Source organism: Phodopus roborovskii, unplaced genomic scaffold, assembly GCF_943737965.1.
Source record: "Phodopus roborovskii unplaced genomic scaffold, PHOROB, whole genome shotgun sequence".
In the NCBI taxonomy this organism is placed as follows: Eukaryota; Metazoa; Chordata; class Mammalia; order Rodentia; family Cricetidae; genus Phodopus; species Phodopus roborovskii.
In genome coordinates, this window is record NW_026126511.1 from 7653022 (window position 1) to 7671648 (window position 18627).

The 18627-nt window shown below is 42.7% G+C and overlaps 1 protein-coding gene across 1 annotated transcript in view; it reads right to left on the minus strand.

Annotated features, from left to right (window-relative positions):
- The window catches only part of Gpc5 (glypican 5), a 265521-nt gene extending 247858 nt beyond the window's left edge, over positions 1 to 17663 (minus strand). Inside the window, exons 1-2 of the mRNA XM_051195748.1 lie at positions 17372 to 17663; positions 16899 to 17324 (exon numbers count right to left, since the gene is read on the minus strand). Of these exons, the coding sequence (XP_051051705.1) occupies positions 16899 to 17324; positions 17372 to 17663 (718 nt within the window). The remainder of the gene's footprint in view (positions 1 to 16898; positions 17325 to 17371) is intronic.
- Positions 17664 to 18627: the final 964 nt, after the last annotated feature.

The following is an 18627-nucleotide window of genomic DNA, read 5'->3' on the forward strand; positions in this document are numbered from 1 at the left end:
CTTCCTTTCTCTTATATACAGTGTTTTGTAATAAATCTAAGAAGTCACTGTCTTAGCTCAAAATTAATGGGAGAGCTTCAAAAACATTCTGTCTAGGAAGAACATATTGCTGAAGACATCAAAAACGGGTTCAATAAACTATATGAAATAGTATTTGTGTTTATTGTATTTATGTTTTTACAAATATTCTTCATATTAAAGTGTCACTATAACTTACAGATTCATTTATTACTTTATACAATATTTTCATTGTTCTATAAAAGCATATACAGATATCATTCATTAAAAATGAAAAGTCCTAAAAGAGTATTAAGAATTTCAGGTATTATGAGTCTTTGTGGTCCTATATTCAACAGAAACTAATGGTTGTGATTCAGCAAACTCAGGCAAATGAAGTCAATATAATGCTCAGAGATGGGACGGTAATGGCATTCTTTATATACATAAATGTCATCATTGTGCCTTCCATAGATAATGTGTTCATAGTTTTTCCCCCTAGAGACAGTCGATTAATGTTGACATAAAAATCACATACTTAAATCCTTATTTATATAATCAATACCAGGCTCTTCGGATAGGAAGGAAATGTTCTCAACTCATGAAGCAGAGAAAAAGGCATGCTAAGTATGATGCTTTCTCAAACTTCAGGCCATGAATTTGGAATCAACAGTCAACAGTGTGTTGAGGTTAACCAGCTTTGGAGGCAAACTGTCCCTCCCCTCTCCTCCTTCTCCCCCGGTTCCTCACCCTCACCCCACAAGAGCAGTGGCTGCAGCAGCTTAGTCTGGTACTTGAAAGAAAAGTGAATTTCAATACCATTCCTTATTATTTAAGAAGGCCCAAATTACTCTTATGTTTTATGTGTGTATATTTGAAGAGACATACGGGTGGGTATGTGAGTGTGTAGGCCAGAGTGTGTAGACCATGTCCTCCTCAGAAAGATCATACACCTCCTTCAGGACAGAGTGTCTCATCAGCCTAACCAGCCCGGTGTGGCTGGCCAGTGAACATCTGGAGCCCTCCTGCCTCCCCAGTGCTGAGGTTACAAGCCCATGGCACCACACCCAGCATTTTTGAGTTGGCTTCTGAAGATCAAAGTCAAACCCTTCTAGTCTGCAGTCTATTGATTTTTAGTCACCTCTCCTAAACAATCTATTGCAATAACAGCTTTAGAAATCATCTGTTTTATTTTTTTTTTTTAAGTATTTGAGGTTGAATTCAAGTTTGTTGGAATTTGGAGGGTTCTCTTATCAATTTTCCAGGCCATAAAATAATGCCGTGTTTTATGCAAAGCCACTTTTAGTTCTGGAAGAGTTGGGAGTCCATCTAAGACAAGAGATGATCAGCATCAGGAGGATACTGGGGGAAAGGATCTGTCAAGGCTCTGGCCAGTTCTCTGTGGTCTCCAAGGTAATGCCGCCCTCTCCAAACACTGTCCCACCACTAAGGCAAGCCTGCAACAGTTGGGCCAGTGTAGCTGGCTAGTCTTGGTCAAACACATCTTTCTGAATTCCACGTGAACAAACATCAATGGCATCAATATTTTCACTCTTTCTGGCTAGTCTGTGGCCCTCCCTGCCCAGGGACTCTAGAGTGTATGAGGCAGTGTTGGAGGGTGGCATCCGTTATTTCTATAGCAAACTTTCTGGTACAAGTCTGCCTTCCATGAACTTTGCCATGTGGAAATGTGTCAGCTCTCTTGGCATTGGCTGCTATTCCAATAACAAATTATACACATGCATGCAATTTATATATTTTCATTATTTTAACATATTTTGGAGTCTATGAAGGGGGGAAAAAGTCTTTTATTTTACTTATTGTACTTTGTGTGTACACATGCATGCCTAACTGCTCATTTAAGCCAGAAGGTAGTTGCCACATAGGACATAATCTTTGCAAAGGACCATCACATTCCAAAATAATTGTGAGACATTCCCTAAGCCAATGGTTGTCAGCCTGTGGGCCACAACCCCTTGGGCAAACATCTCTCTCCAAAAATATTTACATTACAACTCGTATCGGTAGCAAAATTACAGTTATGAAATAGCAAAAAAATACTGTTACGGTTGGGGCATCACCTCTACATGAGGAACTGTATTAAGGGGTCTCAGTATCAGGAAGCTTGAGAACCACGGCTCTAAGCCTCACAGATCACATTCCAGAAAATAACAGAGCTTATCGTTTGAACCGAGGCTAAGGAATAAAGGTAGACAACTCTAAAATCCTTAAAAATATATGTTTATACTCAAGTCTTCATGGGTTCATGGTCACTGGATGACTATGGAAACAAGACCACTTCAGAATGATTAGCAGAAATACGCTCAGGATGGGGTGCTTCCTTTGGTACACTGGGATGATGAGGTCATTTCCAAGACCTCGCTTGTATTTTCTGCTTATCTCTGATACCATGAGATGTGTTATGAATTTGTCCGCACATAGTTGAAGTGGAGGAATCACTTTATTAAAGGTAATGACATTTCACAGAACACTGAAAGATAAAGAGAAAGAGAGTCACACACAGATGTAAATATGGCCATTATGCTGCTGCCCCTTAGCCGAAGACATAAAGGCAAAAGCTTGAAAATGGAGATTCTCCGGCTCTCAATTAGAATCAGGAACAACCCTTTAGAAATCAGTATGGCAGTTTTTCAGAAAATTGGGAATCAATCAATCTCAAGACCCAGCCATACCCTCTTGGGCATGTACCCAAAGGAGCACAATCATACAACAAGGACATTAGCTCAACTGTATTCACAGCAGCATTATTTGTGGTAGTTAGAACCTGGAAGCAACCTAAATGCCCCTCAACTGAAGAATGGATAAAGAAAATGTGGTACATTTACACAACAGAGTATTACTCAGTGAAAAAACACTGATATCTTAAAATTTTCATGCAAAGTGAGAAAACCCAGACCCAGAAAGACAAACACAGTATGTACTCTGTGAAGAGTAAGGTTTTTTCCACCTGCCGCTGGTCTTGTCCCGCCACCGTGCCAGCCCCAAATAATGCATAGAGATGCTGTATTTGATATAAAGCTGTTGGCCAGTTACTTATTTCTTATCGGCTAGCTCTGTCTTAGGTATTAACCCATTTCTGTTAATCTACATATTTCCATGTGCTTTCATCTTACTGGGGAATGGGGCCTGGTCTGGACTCCCTAGTCTCTCCATGCTGACTCCTCCTTACTACTTCCTCTTTCCTCCTTGTCTCCTAGTCCTGCCTATCTTGCTTTCCTATTGGCCAACAATGCTTTATTCATTAACCAGTATGAGAAACATATACACAGAATGATATCTCCCATCAATCCTCACTCATAAGTTGCTATTAGACATAAAGCAAAGGATAAACAAGCTACAACTCACAACCCCAGAGAAGCTAGGTTAAAAAAGGGGGGAGGGATCTTAAGCAGGATAGACACACATGGAGGGCCCCAGATAAGGAAAATCCTTGAGATCTCCTGGGTAAAGTGGGAGGGGTTTAGAAGGGAGGAAATGGGGAATGGGAACATGAGTGATTGAGAAGGCCAAGTTGCAGGAGGGATGGAGTGGGAGAGCAATGAGATGTCTTGGTAGAGGGAGCCATTATGTGGTCAGGAAGAAACCTGGTGTTAGGGAAATTCCAAGGAATCTACTAGGATGACCCCAGCTAAGATTTCTAGCAATAGTGGAGAGCTGGCCTGAACTGTCCTTCCCCTTTAATTAGATTAATGACTACCCTAATTGTCATCATAGACACTACATCCAATAACTGATGGAAACAGATGCGGAGATCCACAGCCAAGCACTGGGCCAAGCTTCCTGGAGTTCAGCTGAAGAGAGAGAGGAGGGATCATATGAACAAGGAGGGTAAGGATCATGATGGGGAAAACCACAGAAACAGATGGTGGGCACTAATGGGAACCAACAGACTATGGGCTGATAGCTGGGGAACTTTCATGGGACAGAACTAGGCCCTCTGAATGCAGATGATGGTTATGTGGCTTGATCTGTTGCGGGGGGAGGGGGGTTCCTGGCAGTAGTACCAGGACCTATCCTGGGGTTCATGAACTGGCATTTTGGAGCCCCTTCCCCATGGTGGGTTACTTTGCTCAACCTTGATGTGGGGAGGGCCTTGGTCTTGCCTCAACTTGGTGTGTCAGACTTTGTTGACTCCACAAAGGAGGCCTTACCCTCTCTGAGAACTGGATGTGGAATGGGAAGGGGGAGACATGGGAAGAACATGGGAAAGGGAGATGGGAGGAACTGGGGTTGATCCATAAAATTTTTACAAGGCACACAAGGAACTAAATAACCCTTGAATCTGTGAACATTGCAGTGATGGTCCCTCCAACAATAAGGGGCCTTCTATAGACAACTACAGAAATTGGTTATAGTTTATCTAACTAAACTAATACGGCAAACATGTATAACGAGTAAGATACGGGATAATAAAAGCAACCCGCAAGTACATGCTTCCTGAGGACAAAAACATAACAAAGTGAGTGTCACTGTCAAATGCAACTCAGACCTTACTCAGCATCATATTCTACTAAGAACTGAAAGCCCGGGGATGAGACATGAGTAAAGCCAGAAGTCTAACACCATCACCATAGCTGTCCGCGTGAATCCTAAACACTTTAGGATAACCCAGGCACTATAAGCATGGAGTTCATATATTAAGAAGTTCAGAGAAGAAAGGCCATTTGGCTGTGAATTCTCTCGTTTTGTGATTTGATGGCCATAAAGCTCATAGTAACAGTTTCCTATGATCCAAGCTTTATTTACCATAAGCAGTAGCAGACTGGGTACACCCTACTGAAGGCCTGAAAGCCATCGAGAGAATCCACTGCTATACTTCAAACACCCAATGCATCCTTGCTTCCTCTGTAGCAAAGTATCGCCACTTCAGTTTTAGTGGCTTGCTGCATGCGTGTGTATCAGACAGTAAACTAATATATGTATGGCAGAAGGTGAGATAAGTCAGAAAACTGTTTCCCTGTGCAAATCACCTGGATTTCTCAGTAACAGAAATCCTAAATGTCTCATTTGGTAGCTCTCAAAGAAGCATGCACAGTGTGAAGCTCTCACCCAACTCCACTAAGCAGCAGAGGGAAAATCGTGAGGCTGAACATAGCTTGGATTCTGCTGCTTATCCTTCTCAGAAATAATAACTTAAGGAGTGACAAGTTGATGTCCCTATATGTGCAGAGAAATGGTGGCCCCACAGCATAAGTGACCCTCTATCACTCCCTTCTCAGGAGCTGCCAAGTCTTCCTTTCACCTGCACTAAATTACAGAGTAATTCCCTGCTCTTCATTTTGATTAGTAAGTTAAACGAATTCATCAAATATTGATTAAGCACCTGTTCTATACAAGACATTGTGTAGTTATTAAGGCTAACAAGAGGATAAAATATAATTTTCCCTCCAGGGCTCAGATGATGAAGAGACACATTTGTAAAATGTTATGTGACAAAAATGTCATAAAAGATGCACCAAGTTTTCTGGGAACAGAGGAATTTTATCTTCTTGGAGAAATGACGGGTAATGGTCAGAAGAGACTCTGAGAAGCCACTTGAATACCTTCTTTGAATAAACACTAAAATATTTACAAGGTAGAAAATATTCCTACTCAAAAAATGAGAAACCAGCTTCATTGTGGTTAAACTGCTCTCAATACATAAAACTGATATATAGCAGAACAAATGTGGTAAGACATGAATATGAGCAAAAAGAAAGGATACACCTCCCATAAGGGCTACAAACGGACTGGGGTGAGGCTGAGATGAATCGTTGGGTCTGTGCAGGACTATAGACTGGGAGTAATGTCGGAATTGTGAATGTTCTGAAGGTTTTTACAACTGGATTATCAGAGGAGACTGGAGACTCGTGTCCTAGTTAGGGTTCCTATTAATGGGATGAAACACCATGGCCAAAAACAAGGTGGGAAGAAAAGGATTAATTTGACTTATACTTCCATATGGCAGTCTACTATACCATTAAAGGAAGTCAGGACAGGAACTCAAACAGGGCAGGAACCTGGAGGCAGAAGCTGATGCAGAGGCCATGGAGGGGTACTGCTTACTGGCTTGCTCCCCATGGATTGCTCAGCCTGCTCTCTTGTAAAACCCAGGACCACCAGCCCAGGGATGTCTCTCTCCCATCAACTACTAATTAAGGAAAATGCTCTACAAGCTTCCGTACCATCTGATCTCATAAAGGTATTTTCTCAGTAGATGCTCCTCCTCTCCAAGACCATAGTTTGTGTCCAGTAGACACAAAGCTAGCCCACATATCAAGTATGGTCAGCCGTGTGAATATAATGCCAGTCACTGGGCTCCTTCATGGCTCTAACAGGTTGCCCGGGCAGGCAGTGAGTTGCACTGCAAGGAGACCATGCTGAAATGTCTGCTTTCTCCCAACTTGTACAGTGGGCTTCAGTCATGGGCTCTGTCCTGGGATGACAGCATTCCTCTGCTTGGTGCAACCACAGCACACAAGCCAAGCCTTCCTAAAGCCAAGTCAGGCCTTTCTGTTATAGGGATGGGTGGTGGAAACCTGCAGTGCCTGGTGGTTCTTCTCCTGCGGCAGGCCATACCTCAGACTGTGGGACAAAGGAAACTCACCTTCCTTAAGTAGATTTTGTCAGGAATTATGTCACAACAACAAGAAAAGTAACTGAGTTTCCTAGTTAGGGTTACAATCGCTGTGACACCACGACGAAAGCAAGTCAGGGAGGAAAGGGTTTATATGGCTCACACTTCCACATCACTGCTCATCATCATAGGAAGTCAGGACAGGAACCCAAGCAGGACAGGACCCTGGAGGCAGGAGCTGATGCAGAGGCTGTGGAATGGAGCTGCTTACTGGCTTGCTCACATGGTTTATTGAGCCTGCTTTCTTATAGCATCCAAGACCACCAGCCCAGGGATGGCACCATGTACAATGGGCTGAACCCTCCCCTGTTGACCACTAATTAAGAAAATGCCCTACAGCTGGATCTTATGGAGGCATTTTCTCAATCAAGTTTCACTCCTCTTAGGTGGCTCTACTTAATGTCAAGTTGACATGAGACTCCCAGTACACTGAGATATCTGTGACGTATTTTCAAGTACTGTCAGTATAACATGGTTCTCAAAAGCCAGCAGAGAAGAAAAAGAAGCTTGCACATACTAGCATCTGTATAAAAGAAAGCAAAACATCTCAGAAAAGTTGAGTCGTTTGCTAAATGTTACACATCTAATAAATGGTATGGATGAAACAAAGCCATTTCAAAACTATAGATTCATTTCTCTGCAGTGTAACATATGACAAATTGTGATAAGATGTTTTCCTTTTATTTGTCCCCAAAATAACATTTTGTGCTTTGTCAGACTTTTTGTTTTGTTTTGTTTTTCTTATTACCAGTACGACAACAAGGCATTTGTATAGATGAATTAAATGCTAAATATTTAATGACCTGGAGCTTTTTTGTACCAGTGGACTTCCTGAAGGAAAAGGAAACTTAGCTCTGCCTGTTGAATTAAAGCTCTTAGCTGCACAGGCGTAGACCCACACAGGTCTACCCCATACACAGCTCCTGCAGAAACTCATTGATCTCTCTACTATGTGAGCCTCACTGCGTTATTTCTAGGTCCTTTACCTTTTAAGTTGATCAAAAGTTTTGTTTTTTAACTCAGAGTAAAATGTGTTCCAAGCTTGGTGAGAATGAACTATTAATCTTTCTGTTTATTGACCCACCTCAGCTTCAGCTCATTAAACACAGACATCCCCATGATCAAAAGAAAACGAACCAAAGGTAACCTGGCCTAACCTTACTGAATAACAGAGTTACTCAAAAAGCAAATAAATCTGAACCAGTAACTTAATATTGACAGTCTTCCACTTAAGGAATCTATACCCGATGAACAGGGCATCCCAGTGCAGAGTTTCCTCATTCGCTTTATTTGATCGTTACAGGCATGCGCTTACTGTGTTTTCACTTCAGCGCCCTTCTTGGATTTCCTCCTTTCCTCACATGTAGGAAAAGGAAAGGCTGAGAAATATGAGCACATAGCTGCAGAGATGAATAACAATGCATACACAGAGTTATGGGAACTAAGATAAATTTTACAATAACGTTGAAGCAACAGAGGAAGTAATTCAAACTCCTCATCCTAACGAGTAATGGAAGCATAGTCATGTACTAAGGAATGCTTACCAACTTTTAGATCATGACTATTTTTTAAGCATACTTCAGTGAAGAGCTGGGCTGTATAAAAATATACAGGTGAGTTGCATTAGCACTGGTACAATTCTTCTGTTCCGGGGAAATCCATGCTTCCCATAGGATGCTCTACACAAATCATGGCTCATACTTCATACAGGCAGAAATCATTCTCCAAATTCTCACTGATCTTAAAGACTTGATGAATTCAAGTGCCCATTAGTTAATAAATGAATGGGGGAAACTGTGTTAAGGACAAACAGTGGAATATGGCCTGTCTTTAAAAGATAAGAGCCTGCCATTTGCAGCCATATGGATAAATGTGGAAGACACAATCTTGAGTAAAAACAGTAAAGTGCAAATGAACAAATACCATATGATCTAAGAGGTTGGTTTTGTAATAGCAGAGAATAAAGGGGCAGTCACCTCAGGCTCAGCTAATTCAGGATGGATATACAGAATCGTAGTTAGAAAGAATTAAGTTCAAGAGACCTGTTGTACAATGGACTAATAAATACAGTGATGGCACACTGAATCTTTAGAAATGATGAGACTGGATACTAAGTGTTTTTTGCCAGCAAGAATGATCCACTGTGATATTACATATATATTATTTATCTAGAATTAGCTACTTCAAAGCAAGCATACATTATAAATATACATTAGTTATGTCTTCAATATATAGTGAAAATTATGTTGTAAATAATAAAAGCAAACAATTCTATGTCACTAACTTAAAATAAGTGCATTTGAGAAAAGACTGAAGAAGGATTTTTAAAGTTGCCTGTATTGGCAATACTTTCCAGACTCTGACACTTGCTTGTTACAGTACAGTGTGGTTTGTCTTACTAGGAATTACTTTTTTGTATCCTCGAAGTGGAAAGCCACTCTGCTTGGCCCCACCTCCTATTCTAACCCCCATGTTGGTGTCTGCATTGGCTACTTTTCTCACTGCTGTGACAAAACGCATGACAAGTGAGATTTGAGGAAGAAATGATTGGCGTGGGCTTATAGTCTGAGTCACAGCAGGGAAGGCATGGCCACAGCTTTTCAGTCTCATGGCATCTACAACTAGAAAGCAGAGAGAGATATATAATAGAAACAGAGACCCGTGTCACAGGCATGGGGCCAGTCTATACTATCACACAGGAGTCCACACTCAAAGATGCCATGCCTTTTCAATGTACGATTGGACAGTATTGAAATTTGCATACTGACCTTGCATTTGCTCCTGGCTTAGGGTCCTGAAAGTCATAGAGCTGATTGACCTTGGTTTGGACCTTGTTTTTTCTGAATACTGCCTGGTGCATATAACAGGATTTGACACAAGATAAGAGTTGCAATGCTATGTAATTCAGTTAAACCGAACGAAGCACATAGGTACATCTTTTGGACCTCTCTGATTCTAAAGCTGTAGAAGGAAGTCATGAGTTCTGGGTATCTAGACCTTGCTGTCTATATGTGGGGCTTTTGAATGTTTATAGTGTTAAGCCTTCCTCTTTTCATTCGGTCCAGGAGCCTGGTCCATAGAATCATGACACTCACTCTGAGAGTGCTTCATACTCAACCCAATCTAGACATGTTCACAGATTTTTCTCCATGGTGATTCTAGATTGAGTTGATGTTCAATATTACCAACACAGTGTCCTTCAACAAACACAGCTCTTCTCCACCTAGGAGTTATCCCATAGATGAGTACTGTGGTTCCAAAAGTTACTCTCAGCATCAAATTAACAAGGGCAGAAGAAGAAAGGGGAACTCACTTCACAGTTCATTACTAGTAATTTCTTCACAGAAGAAATTCCGTTTTGCAAAACAAAAAATAAAAATTGATCCAAATAAAACATAAAACAACTGATACAGAGCAGAATGCATATTGCATTTGATCCATTCCTTTTCCATTCTCTCAACAAGTCAATAAAGTTCTGAGAACAGATGCACTGGCCTCCTAATGGCAGTGACTACAAACAAACCCTAAATATCAAATACTTCTCCTTTCCCTGAAGAACAATGGCGAAAACTCTCTTCCAAACATTTGTTTGGATGTCCACTTGCTCCATTTCAAAACTGTTAGATAAAATTGGTTTAAAAATCCTTTACATTTAAAATTTATGAGGCAGGGTCATTTTATGGGGTGTGGTCAATCTGTGACAAAAAATAAAAATAAATAAACATTTAATGGCTATATTCTCCATCCTTAGCTAAGTACAATGAATATCCTGTTGGGTAATTATTATTTAAAAAGATATTCTATTCATCAAAAACTATGGATGAATGCAAACCTGAGGGGAAAAAAAAATCAATCATAGATTCTTCTCTTGAGGTGTGTCTTAGTAATGCTTATACTATACTACACTACACTATATTATACCATACCATACCATACAGCCAGGGACTGGCCCATAAGCTGGGAATATCAGGATGATAAAGTGAAGACACAAACCCAAGCTGAAAGCAGCACACAATGTGTTTTAACTGCGTGTAGCTGGGACAGCTTGCCTCACCGAGGACAGCTGTCCTGTGACAGTGTGCAGGGCTACCACATAACTGCAGATGGGGGGCTAGAAAGATGCTCAGCTGCTAAGAGCACTTGCTGCTCTTCTAGAGAGCCTGGGCTCTGTTCTGCACCCTCTCCTGGTCTCTTCAGGCACGGGTGCAAACATAAGCACCCATACAAATAAATAAACAAACAAACACATTATCTTTAAAAGGAGAATTGGAGCAGGAACTCTCCTGTGTCTAGACAACAACAACCAGACAAAAAAAATGAGTTTCAAAAAGCTATGCTATGTACACAGACCCAGCGATTTCTTTCTGTTTTGTTTTTATGCTTTTCTAAGATTTCTTTTATGTAAACAGATGTTTTGTCTACATATACATCAGTCAATCAGAAGAAGGCATCAGAGCCTATATAACTACAGCTATAGATGGTTGTGAACTGCCATGTGGGCGCCGGGAATTGAACTCAGAAACTCTGCAGGAACAGCCAGTGCTCTTAGCCATTGATCTTTCTCTCCAGTCCCTGTAGCCCAGGTATTTGTAAAACTCTACAGCATGTGATGGGAGATGCGATTCTGTAAATATGTTTCTCATACTGGTTTAATGAATAAAGCACTGTTGGCCAATAAGAAAGCAAGATAGGTGGGACTAGGAGATGAGGAAAGAGGAAGTAGTAAGTAAGGAGTCAAGATGGAGAGACTGGCCCCTTTCCCCGGTAAGAAGACCATGTGGAAATACATAGAAATGGGTTAATACTTAAGACAGAGCTAGCCGATAAGAAACTAGTACCTGGCCAACAGAATTGTATCAAATACAGAGTCTCTGTGTGTTAATTGGGGCTGGCACCGCAGTGGGACAAGACCAGCAGCGGCAGAAAAACCTAACTCCTTACAAGCATGCAGATGCTAGGGAAGATTGTAGGCTATGCAAAATATCACATTGGAAATGCCTAAAAATATGTCTCTCTGAGGTGCATTTAAGACAACTAAATGTGTAAAACTTTCAGTTAGGCCCTGTTGGCCTTTGCTGTGATGCTCCTACTCATCTATGAAGAAGAGAGCCAGGATGAGTGCCCATTTTGGAGCCATGTGCATAATACTATAAACATTCAAAAGCCCCAACATATAGACAGCAAGGTCTAGATACCCAGAACTCATGACTTCCTTCTACAGCTTTAGAATCAGAGAGGTCCAAAAGATGTACCTATGTGCTTCGTTCGGTTTAACTGAATTACATAGCATTGCAACTCTTATCTTGTGTCAAATCCTGTTATATGCACCAGGCAGTATTCAGAAAAAACAAGGTCCAAACCAAGGTCAATCAGCTCTATGACTTTCAGGACCCTAAGCCAGGAGCAAATGCAAGGTCAGTGTGCAAATTTCAATACTATGCCAATCATACATTGAAAAGGCATGGCATCTTTGAGTGTGGACTCCTGTGTGATAGTATAGACTGGCCCCCATGCCTGTGACACAGGGCCCAGTAGATATGGTCTCTGTTTCTATTATTCACATAGTTTCATGGTGAAAAAATCTAGAGGTGAAAGAGAAGAAGTGTGTGATAAGAGTCAGGTAACAGAAGGAAGGGAGTGGTAATGGGTGTCAGGTAGCAGAAGAAAGGAAGTGTGTAGGTAACAGAAAAGAAGGCATTCTACAATAATAACTTGTAAATGTTGAATTGAGATGAAATTTGAAGCATGCGAATAAGCCAGCTATTCAATCAACCTCTCTTTTTTTGTGTTCCCTCACCTGTGAGTGGGTGAATGCGTGTTATTCCCCAATCAAACAAAGTGCTATCGTGACTTAGCTGTCTAGATCTCTGACAATATTCCCAGATAATCAAGTTAGAGGTCTAGATAACCTGTATTATACACACATATATACATCATGGGACAACAAAACTCTCATCCCAGACATTCTTGATTGGCTCCAAATAAGCAAATCTAACACAAGCAGTGGGTGCAAAACATCCTTCTTAAGCTTCAAATTGGAACCATCTTGAAGCCGTTATACAAATAGAAGGTTGTGAGACCAGGTGAAAAAAGTCCCTGCAGTCATGAGAAGAAGGGAAGATAGAGTATACACACTTGTAGTCGTATGCAACGCGTATAGCTGGCCTTATATGTTTGCCTTGCCTATACAGACATGGCTCTCAGCACTGTAGCTATCAGGAGAGCAACTTTGCTTATTTCTTAGGTGTATAGTAGTTCACAAGATACATATTAACCACTGTTAACAAAGGACGCCATTTCAGATAGAAATACATTTTCTAATTTTAAAACAGTTCCTTGTGAGTGAAAAAATTCAATTACTATTTTTTTAAAGCCTCTTGGTATGTAGAGGCAAGGCACACTGAAGTCTCTTCACCCTTAAAAATCGAGTAAAAATAAATCAAGGTATTAAGAATCGAGAGTTTATAAACCAGGAAAGAGAGTTTGGAAGATGACAGCTGGGCAACAAGGGGACTCGTGGCTGAAAGTGCAAGCCTGACCACATGACTTCAAGCCTTGCAACCCCATGATGGGAAGAGCCCACTCCCCAAAGCTGTATTCTTGCTTCTATACGTGAGACCATGGCATGTAAGCTCAGCACATCTGAGCCACACAGGCACACGTGTACACGCGTTTTAAAAAATGGCAACCTATTAACTTCACCTGGAGAGCCGTAAGTAGGCGCTTCAAGGTTCACAACCCAGCTGAGTGTAACTCCCAGCCCAGGTTTTTAGGTGGATTCCTGTTCTTGTGTGCTACAATGAGCCAAACTGACCTTTTGTGGTGTGGTTGAATGAAAACATTTTAAAGCAATGCCGAAGCCAAAGCCACTACACAGAGTTCTACTTAAAATTATCAAATAGCATTAGAATGTGTTTTGTCACTTCAAACTGATTACCATTCTATATATAACTAAAAACACCCAGGTGAAAATGATTACTATACTTTGGATGCTGAACGTCCCACAGAGGTCTTGTATGAGAACCCCGATGCCAGAAGTGACAGTCTTGGGAGATGTAGAATAAATTCTGGGGGAGGTCTTTAGGTCGTTGGGTTACAGGTTCAAAGGCGGCTCCTGGACCCTGATCTCTTCACCTTTAAGTGCATAGTCTCCAGTGCCTATCCACAACCACCTAGACTGTCAAAAGTCTATTGGGGCGTGGAAGCCTGCCTTGGAGCCCCCCGCCCCCCCCCACCATGTACACCACAAACCCAAACAAATCTCTCCCTTTTGTGACTTCATTGCATCTGGTACTGTAATTCTTTTGTAGTCATGAAAAGTTGACTAAGACTTCTCTTCCTCAAACTTTGCTACAAGGTGTATATTTGAGATAGATAAGCACCCATTAAAATTAGTTATGTACTAATTGTCTGATGACTTGGTTTTAAACTATCTTCTAAAAGAAGGAATACATGTATGAATAAACCATTATCTTCCCTCCCCGATGAGTAAAATATAAGGGCCATTAAAAGCTGCCCCCACTAACAATTCTTGGCTGAATAAAGTAAACAGGGGCAAAGGGCACCTTGGCTGCCACTTAGGAAGTAAAATCGGAACACAGGGAAATCTGTAATTCTAATCACACTTGTGCCTTCTCTCCTCTTTTACATTTCTCATCCAAACATTCTTCGGAGCTCAATAGGCTTAGAGGAATTGGAACAGCACAGAGAACAAAGGTAGGGGAAATCCCAGAAAGAGCTTAAGTCTCTGTCCACACCATTTTAATAATTTCAGATCAGCTAATATTCTCTAGAAGATATGAAAGGCGCAAATGTAGGAAGGAACTGTAAAAAGTGATTCTGTCTTCTTTATATTACAGAAATAGCATTTTAGTTGGACACCTACAGAATTAACCACTGTGGACAAGGAATGCAACAAATAAATAAATGCACTAAAAAATTCTAAGAAAAACAAATATTAAATTAAATGTTTTAGTTTTAGCCAATGAAAGGCTACGTATTAAACAAGTGCATGAATTTTTTAAAAACGACACCATTTATATTCCCATGTGCAAATGACCTCTTATATATTAAGTATACACTGTTCTGAGACCAGGATAATCCCAGAAAGCAAGGTAGCCACCTACTGATTTTATCATGTTAGCTATTATAAATAGTTATAAAATATAACTATAACATATATAAGCATAATAAATACAAAATATTTATTAAGCATACACCATATGCAACTATGAAAATTGGGAGTGGGATATTTTTAGCAGGGAAAAAGAGATAAATCAATGCCAAAACATTTTAGTGTTTCACTGAATTATTCAAATTAATGAATGACACAAGAAAATTTCAGTATCATACCAAATTTGTACATGAATTATTTTTGCTGGGTTAGTCAAAAGCAAGCTCATACTTGCACATGACTTTTTCTTAATGAAAATATTGAGGGACTTGGCAGTTCTTCAGGGGTACCACTGATCTCTAAGAGCACAGCTGGCCCAGCTGTGTTAGTGGGAGCTGCTCTGTCCCCCCATTATCTCAGGCCATACATAAGTCTCCGGGGAAACAACCCGGGATGACTTTTGAAAGGTTATGCACTCCCGGCACCTACTTTGTGCCACATGTATCAAATGCAAACAATGACAACCATTTGCTTTTTCTGTAGGGAAGAGCTTCAGTAGTCCCTTATAGCATGGTAAAGGGCTAGCTCGGTGATCGATGCTCTAGAAAGGGAAGGTATATACAGGCTCTAGAAATGAAGCTCAACCCCTTACTACATACAGTGTGTTGTCGTCAGCCGGTACCAGAAACACCAAGATGTGAGAAGCTGTTGGAATCAAAGCCTCACTGGACAGTTGTCAACACACAGCCAAAGCTATGGTATTCAGGGGACAAAAATCTCATAAAGTGGGGGTTTCGCAGCTCAACCCCCAATGAACACAAACCAGTTAGTTTTCTAAGCAGCCAAGTGAGATGCGTTTCTTAAGGAAAGAGTACACTAAAATAAGTAAGTACGTGCATATAAGAGGGGTTGTTGCTTTGCTTGTTTGTCGAGGAGACAAGAATTGCCTTAAGCTGCAAGTATCTACTATATGTGTCAAGCAGTTTGGAAAGAGTGTGAATTGAATAGGTATTCAAATAAATATTGGTATATTTAAAAGAGGCCATGTAAGCGCTGGCTGATGGACTTTATGTTCCCAGAAACCCGGGAAGGATGCTATGAATTGAGTTTACTGGCAGAAAACCAATCCAGCAAATGTGCTACCACTGGGGAGTGCTACAGGCAAGACTCCTCGCATTGGAAAAAGGATGCGTTTTGTACTCAGGCATCCTTCGCAAATTCTTTGTTCACCCAACAACCTCCTCGAATCCATCCCTTCTGTTGACTTCAGCAACAGCTAGCATTACTCCACTAACTTAGCGCCAGACGCTCGCTATTGCGTGGGCTCACTAACACCTTCTCTTCTAGATAGAAGGTGTGCCTGCTCTCCCGTGGTAGGATACCCATAGGATGGACACAGGTAAAGGGAGCTTCTAGGGAGCCGTGGTCTCCACCTGGCACATTCACTGTCTTTCCCCGGGAGTCTCCGGCATATGTCGACCATGCTCAGAGCCCCCAAAACGTAGGGTTTGAACTCCTGTCGCCCTAAGGCTTTTTAGGCACGGAAGTATTTTGTGGGTCTGGGAGACACACTGAGCAGCTGGAGTTTCTGTAGGAAAGCTTGGTGCCATGGTGCAGAGGGACAACTAAAGGTCGTGTCTCAGTGTACTGGGTCTAGTGCCCATTACAAAAAAACATCGGCTGCGTCTGTCCAGCAAAGGCAAATAAAAGGGTTTATAATTTTACCATCAAACTTGTGGCAACTAGCACAATCCCTGTGAGGATGTGAGGAAACAGCAAAACCAGGACCCCGGGGGACATTCCCTCTGAGAACAGATCCACCACGGACTTGCCAGAGCGGCGGACAAACCTCCCCTTTACTAGTCCTTTCCACACATCACTGGAGACAGAGCAGCGGCGGGAAAGAAACGCTCCACAGCTCCGAGGGACCCCAGAACAGTTCGGAGGAAGCTGCTCCACTCCCGGGAGCACAGCAGGCGCCCCCAGAGACCGCACCTCGATTCCTCGAGTGGGGCTGGGGGACCCGAAGGGTCATCTTTTCACCGAGGACCACCTCTGGATGCCGGGTACAGCGTGGTCGCGAGCCCAGAGGTCCCCCGGGCGGCCGGAACCCCCCACACCCACACTGCCCCGCCAGCCAGCGGCTCTTACCTGGCCGCGGTGCATACGGCAGCCCCTTGACAGCTCCCCCAAGCCGCCACTGGAAAAGTTTCCGAACTTCTTCGCAGCTCTCCACGCCCTCGCTCCGGGTAGATCCAAGGAGAGCCAGGAGGAGAAGACAGCGCCAGCTCAGACGCCAGGTGCCGGCGTCCATCCTCGGTGTTCGGGTCGCGCCTTCCCCGCGGTGATCCCCACTCTCCCGCGCGCCCTGCGCCGCCGGCGCCGGGGGAAGATGCGTGGCGGAGGCTGGCGGGGATGCGATGCTCAGGCGGCCTCCGGCAGACCGCGGACGGCCCGCGGTTTCTCCTGCAAGGGCTCGGCTTTTTCCCTTGGAGCCCCGAGGCTGAGACGCTGGACCTCTTGGGCTCAGCATCGCCCGGGTCCCTCCAGGACCGGGGCGAGTTGACGCTGCGAGAGCTGAGCACAAGCTCCAGAGAAGCGGAGAATCTGCAAGCCACCGGCACCGGCGCTAGCAGCCGCAAACCTAGGCTGCGCCCGGCCGCGGAGCTCCGCGAAAGCCTGGCTGGACTGCCCCAGAACAGACCACGCCTCTAGCCACACCCCCGGCGAGCCGCCAGCTCCGCCCCAGCCCAGATCCCGCCGAGCCCAGCAAAGACCTGGCTGCGCGACCTCAGAAAAGAACCAAATTAGTGGAACGAAGCCCAGTCGTCTTCCTCCCGGTTCATTCAGGAAATCGTTGACCGGCTGAAACAAAAGTATGTCTAGAGAGGATCGGAGACAGGAGATGAGAACCATGGGTTGGAAACGTTTCTCTACAAACCAAGGTCCTATATGCATGGGAATTTGTATTCAAATTTCAAGAACTAGACCTGGGCACAATAGGAAAGGCCTTTGAGAAACCTAGTAACACTTAGGTTTCAAAGAAGCCTGGAGCAGAAGTTAATTTTAAAGGCTTTATGTTAGCGCTTTGGGGTGTTTTCCCTGTAATAATAACTACGAATTAACTAAGAATGGCAGGATCCCATTCTTAGAATCACGGTAAAGTCCAGCTTATTCTCTTTAACATCATAGCTCACTTTAGAGGCCTTTCTGAGCTTTGACACGTTTGAGAGTTTGTCTTTAATATTTCTCAGAGAGTAACTAAAACAAAAGTGGTCAGTGGAGTTTCTCCCCAGGAACACAGAAACAACAAACATACTGGACAAGTAAAAGCCAACAAAGAAAATTTGTCAAGTTTAGAGTTTGCAAAACCAGGAACCAAAAGGCGAAATTCAGCTAACCTGGACAAGAGCAGTCCCTCATCACAGTCATGTGGTGTGGGGAGGGGAGGGGGGACTCTTATCAACTACTTTAAGAGAATTTCCTTGTAAGCTGACCCCTTGACATGATGAATAATTTTCAGTCTTATCTAAGTGCCATGGGGTTTTTCTAATGTCCATTTGATATCAAAGGCAGCATTTTTCGAAGGTGATTTCTTGCTATGGCTGGGCCTCTATTTCAGAGTGAAATACTACCCACTTGACTTTCTACATCTGTTCCAGGAGATTTATCTGTGTTGTTGCTCTGAGACCACCAATGGAGTTTGGCCTTTGTTCGGAGGGCCGGGAGCATTCAGCAGCCAGAGTGAACTATAGAATTTTCTGACGAATAAGGTGGGGCCAAAAGAACTTCGGAGCAGGAAAGAGTAGAGAGTAGAGTTGCTGGTCGTTTTCACAACTGTGGATCTATCCACTTTTACCCTAATATCTGACTCCCAACC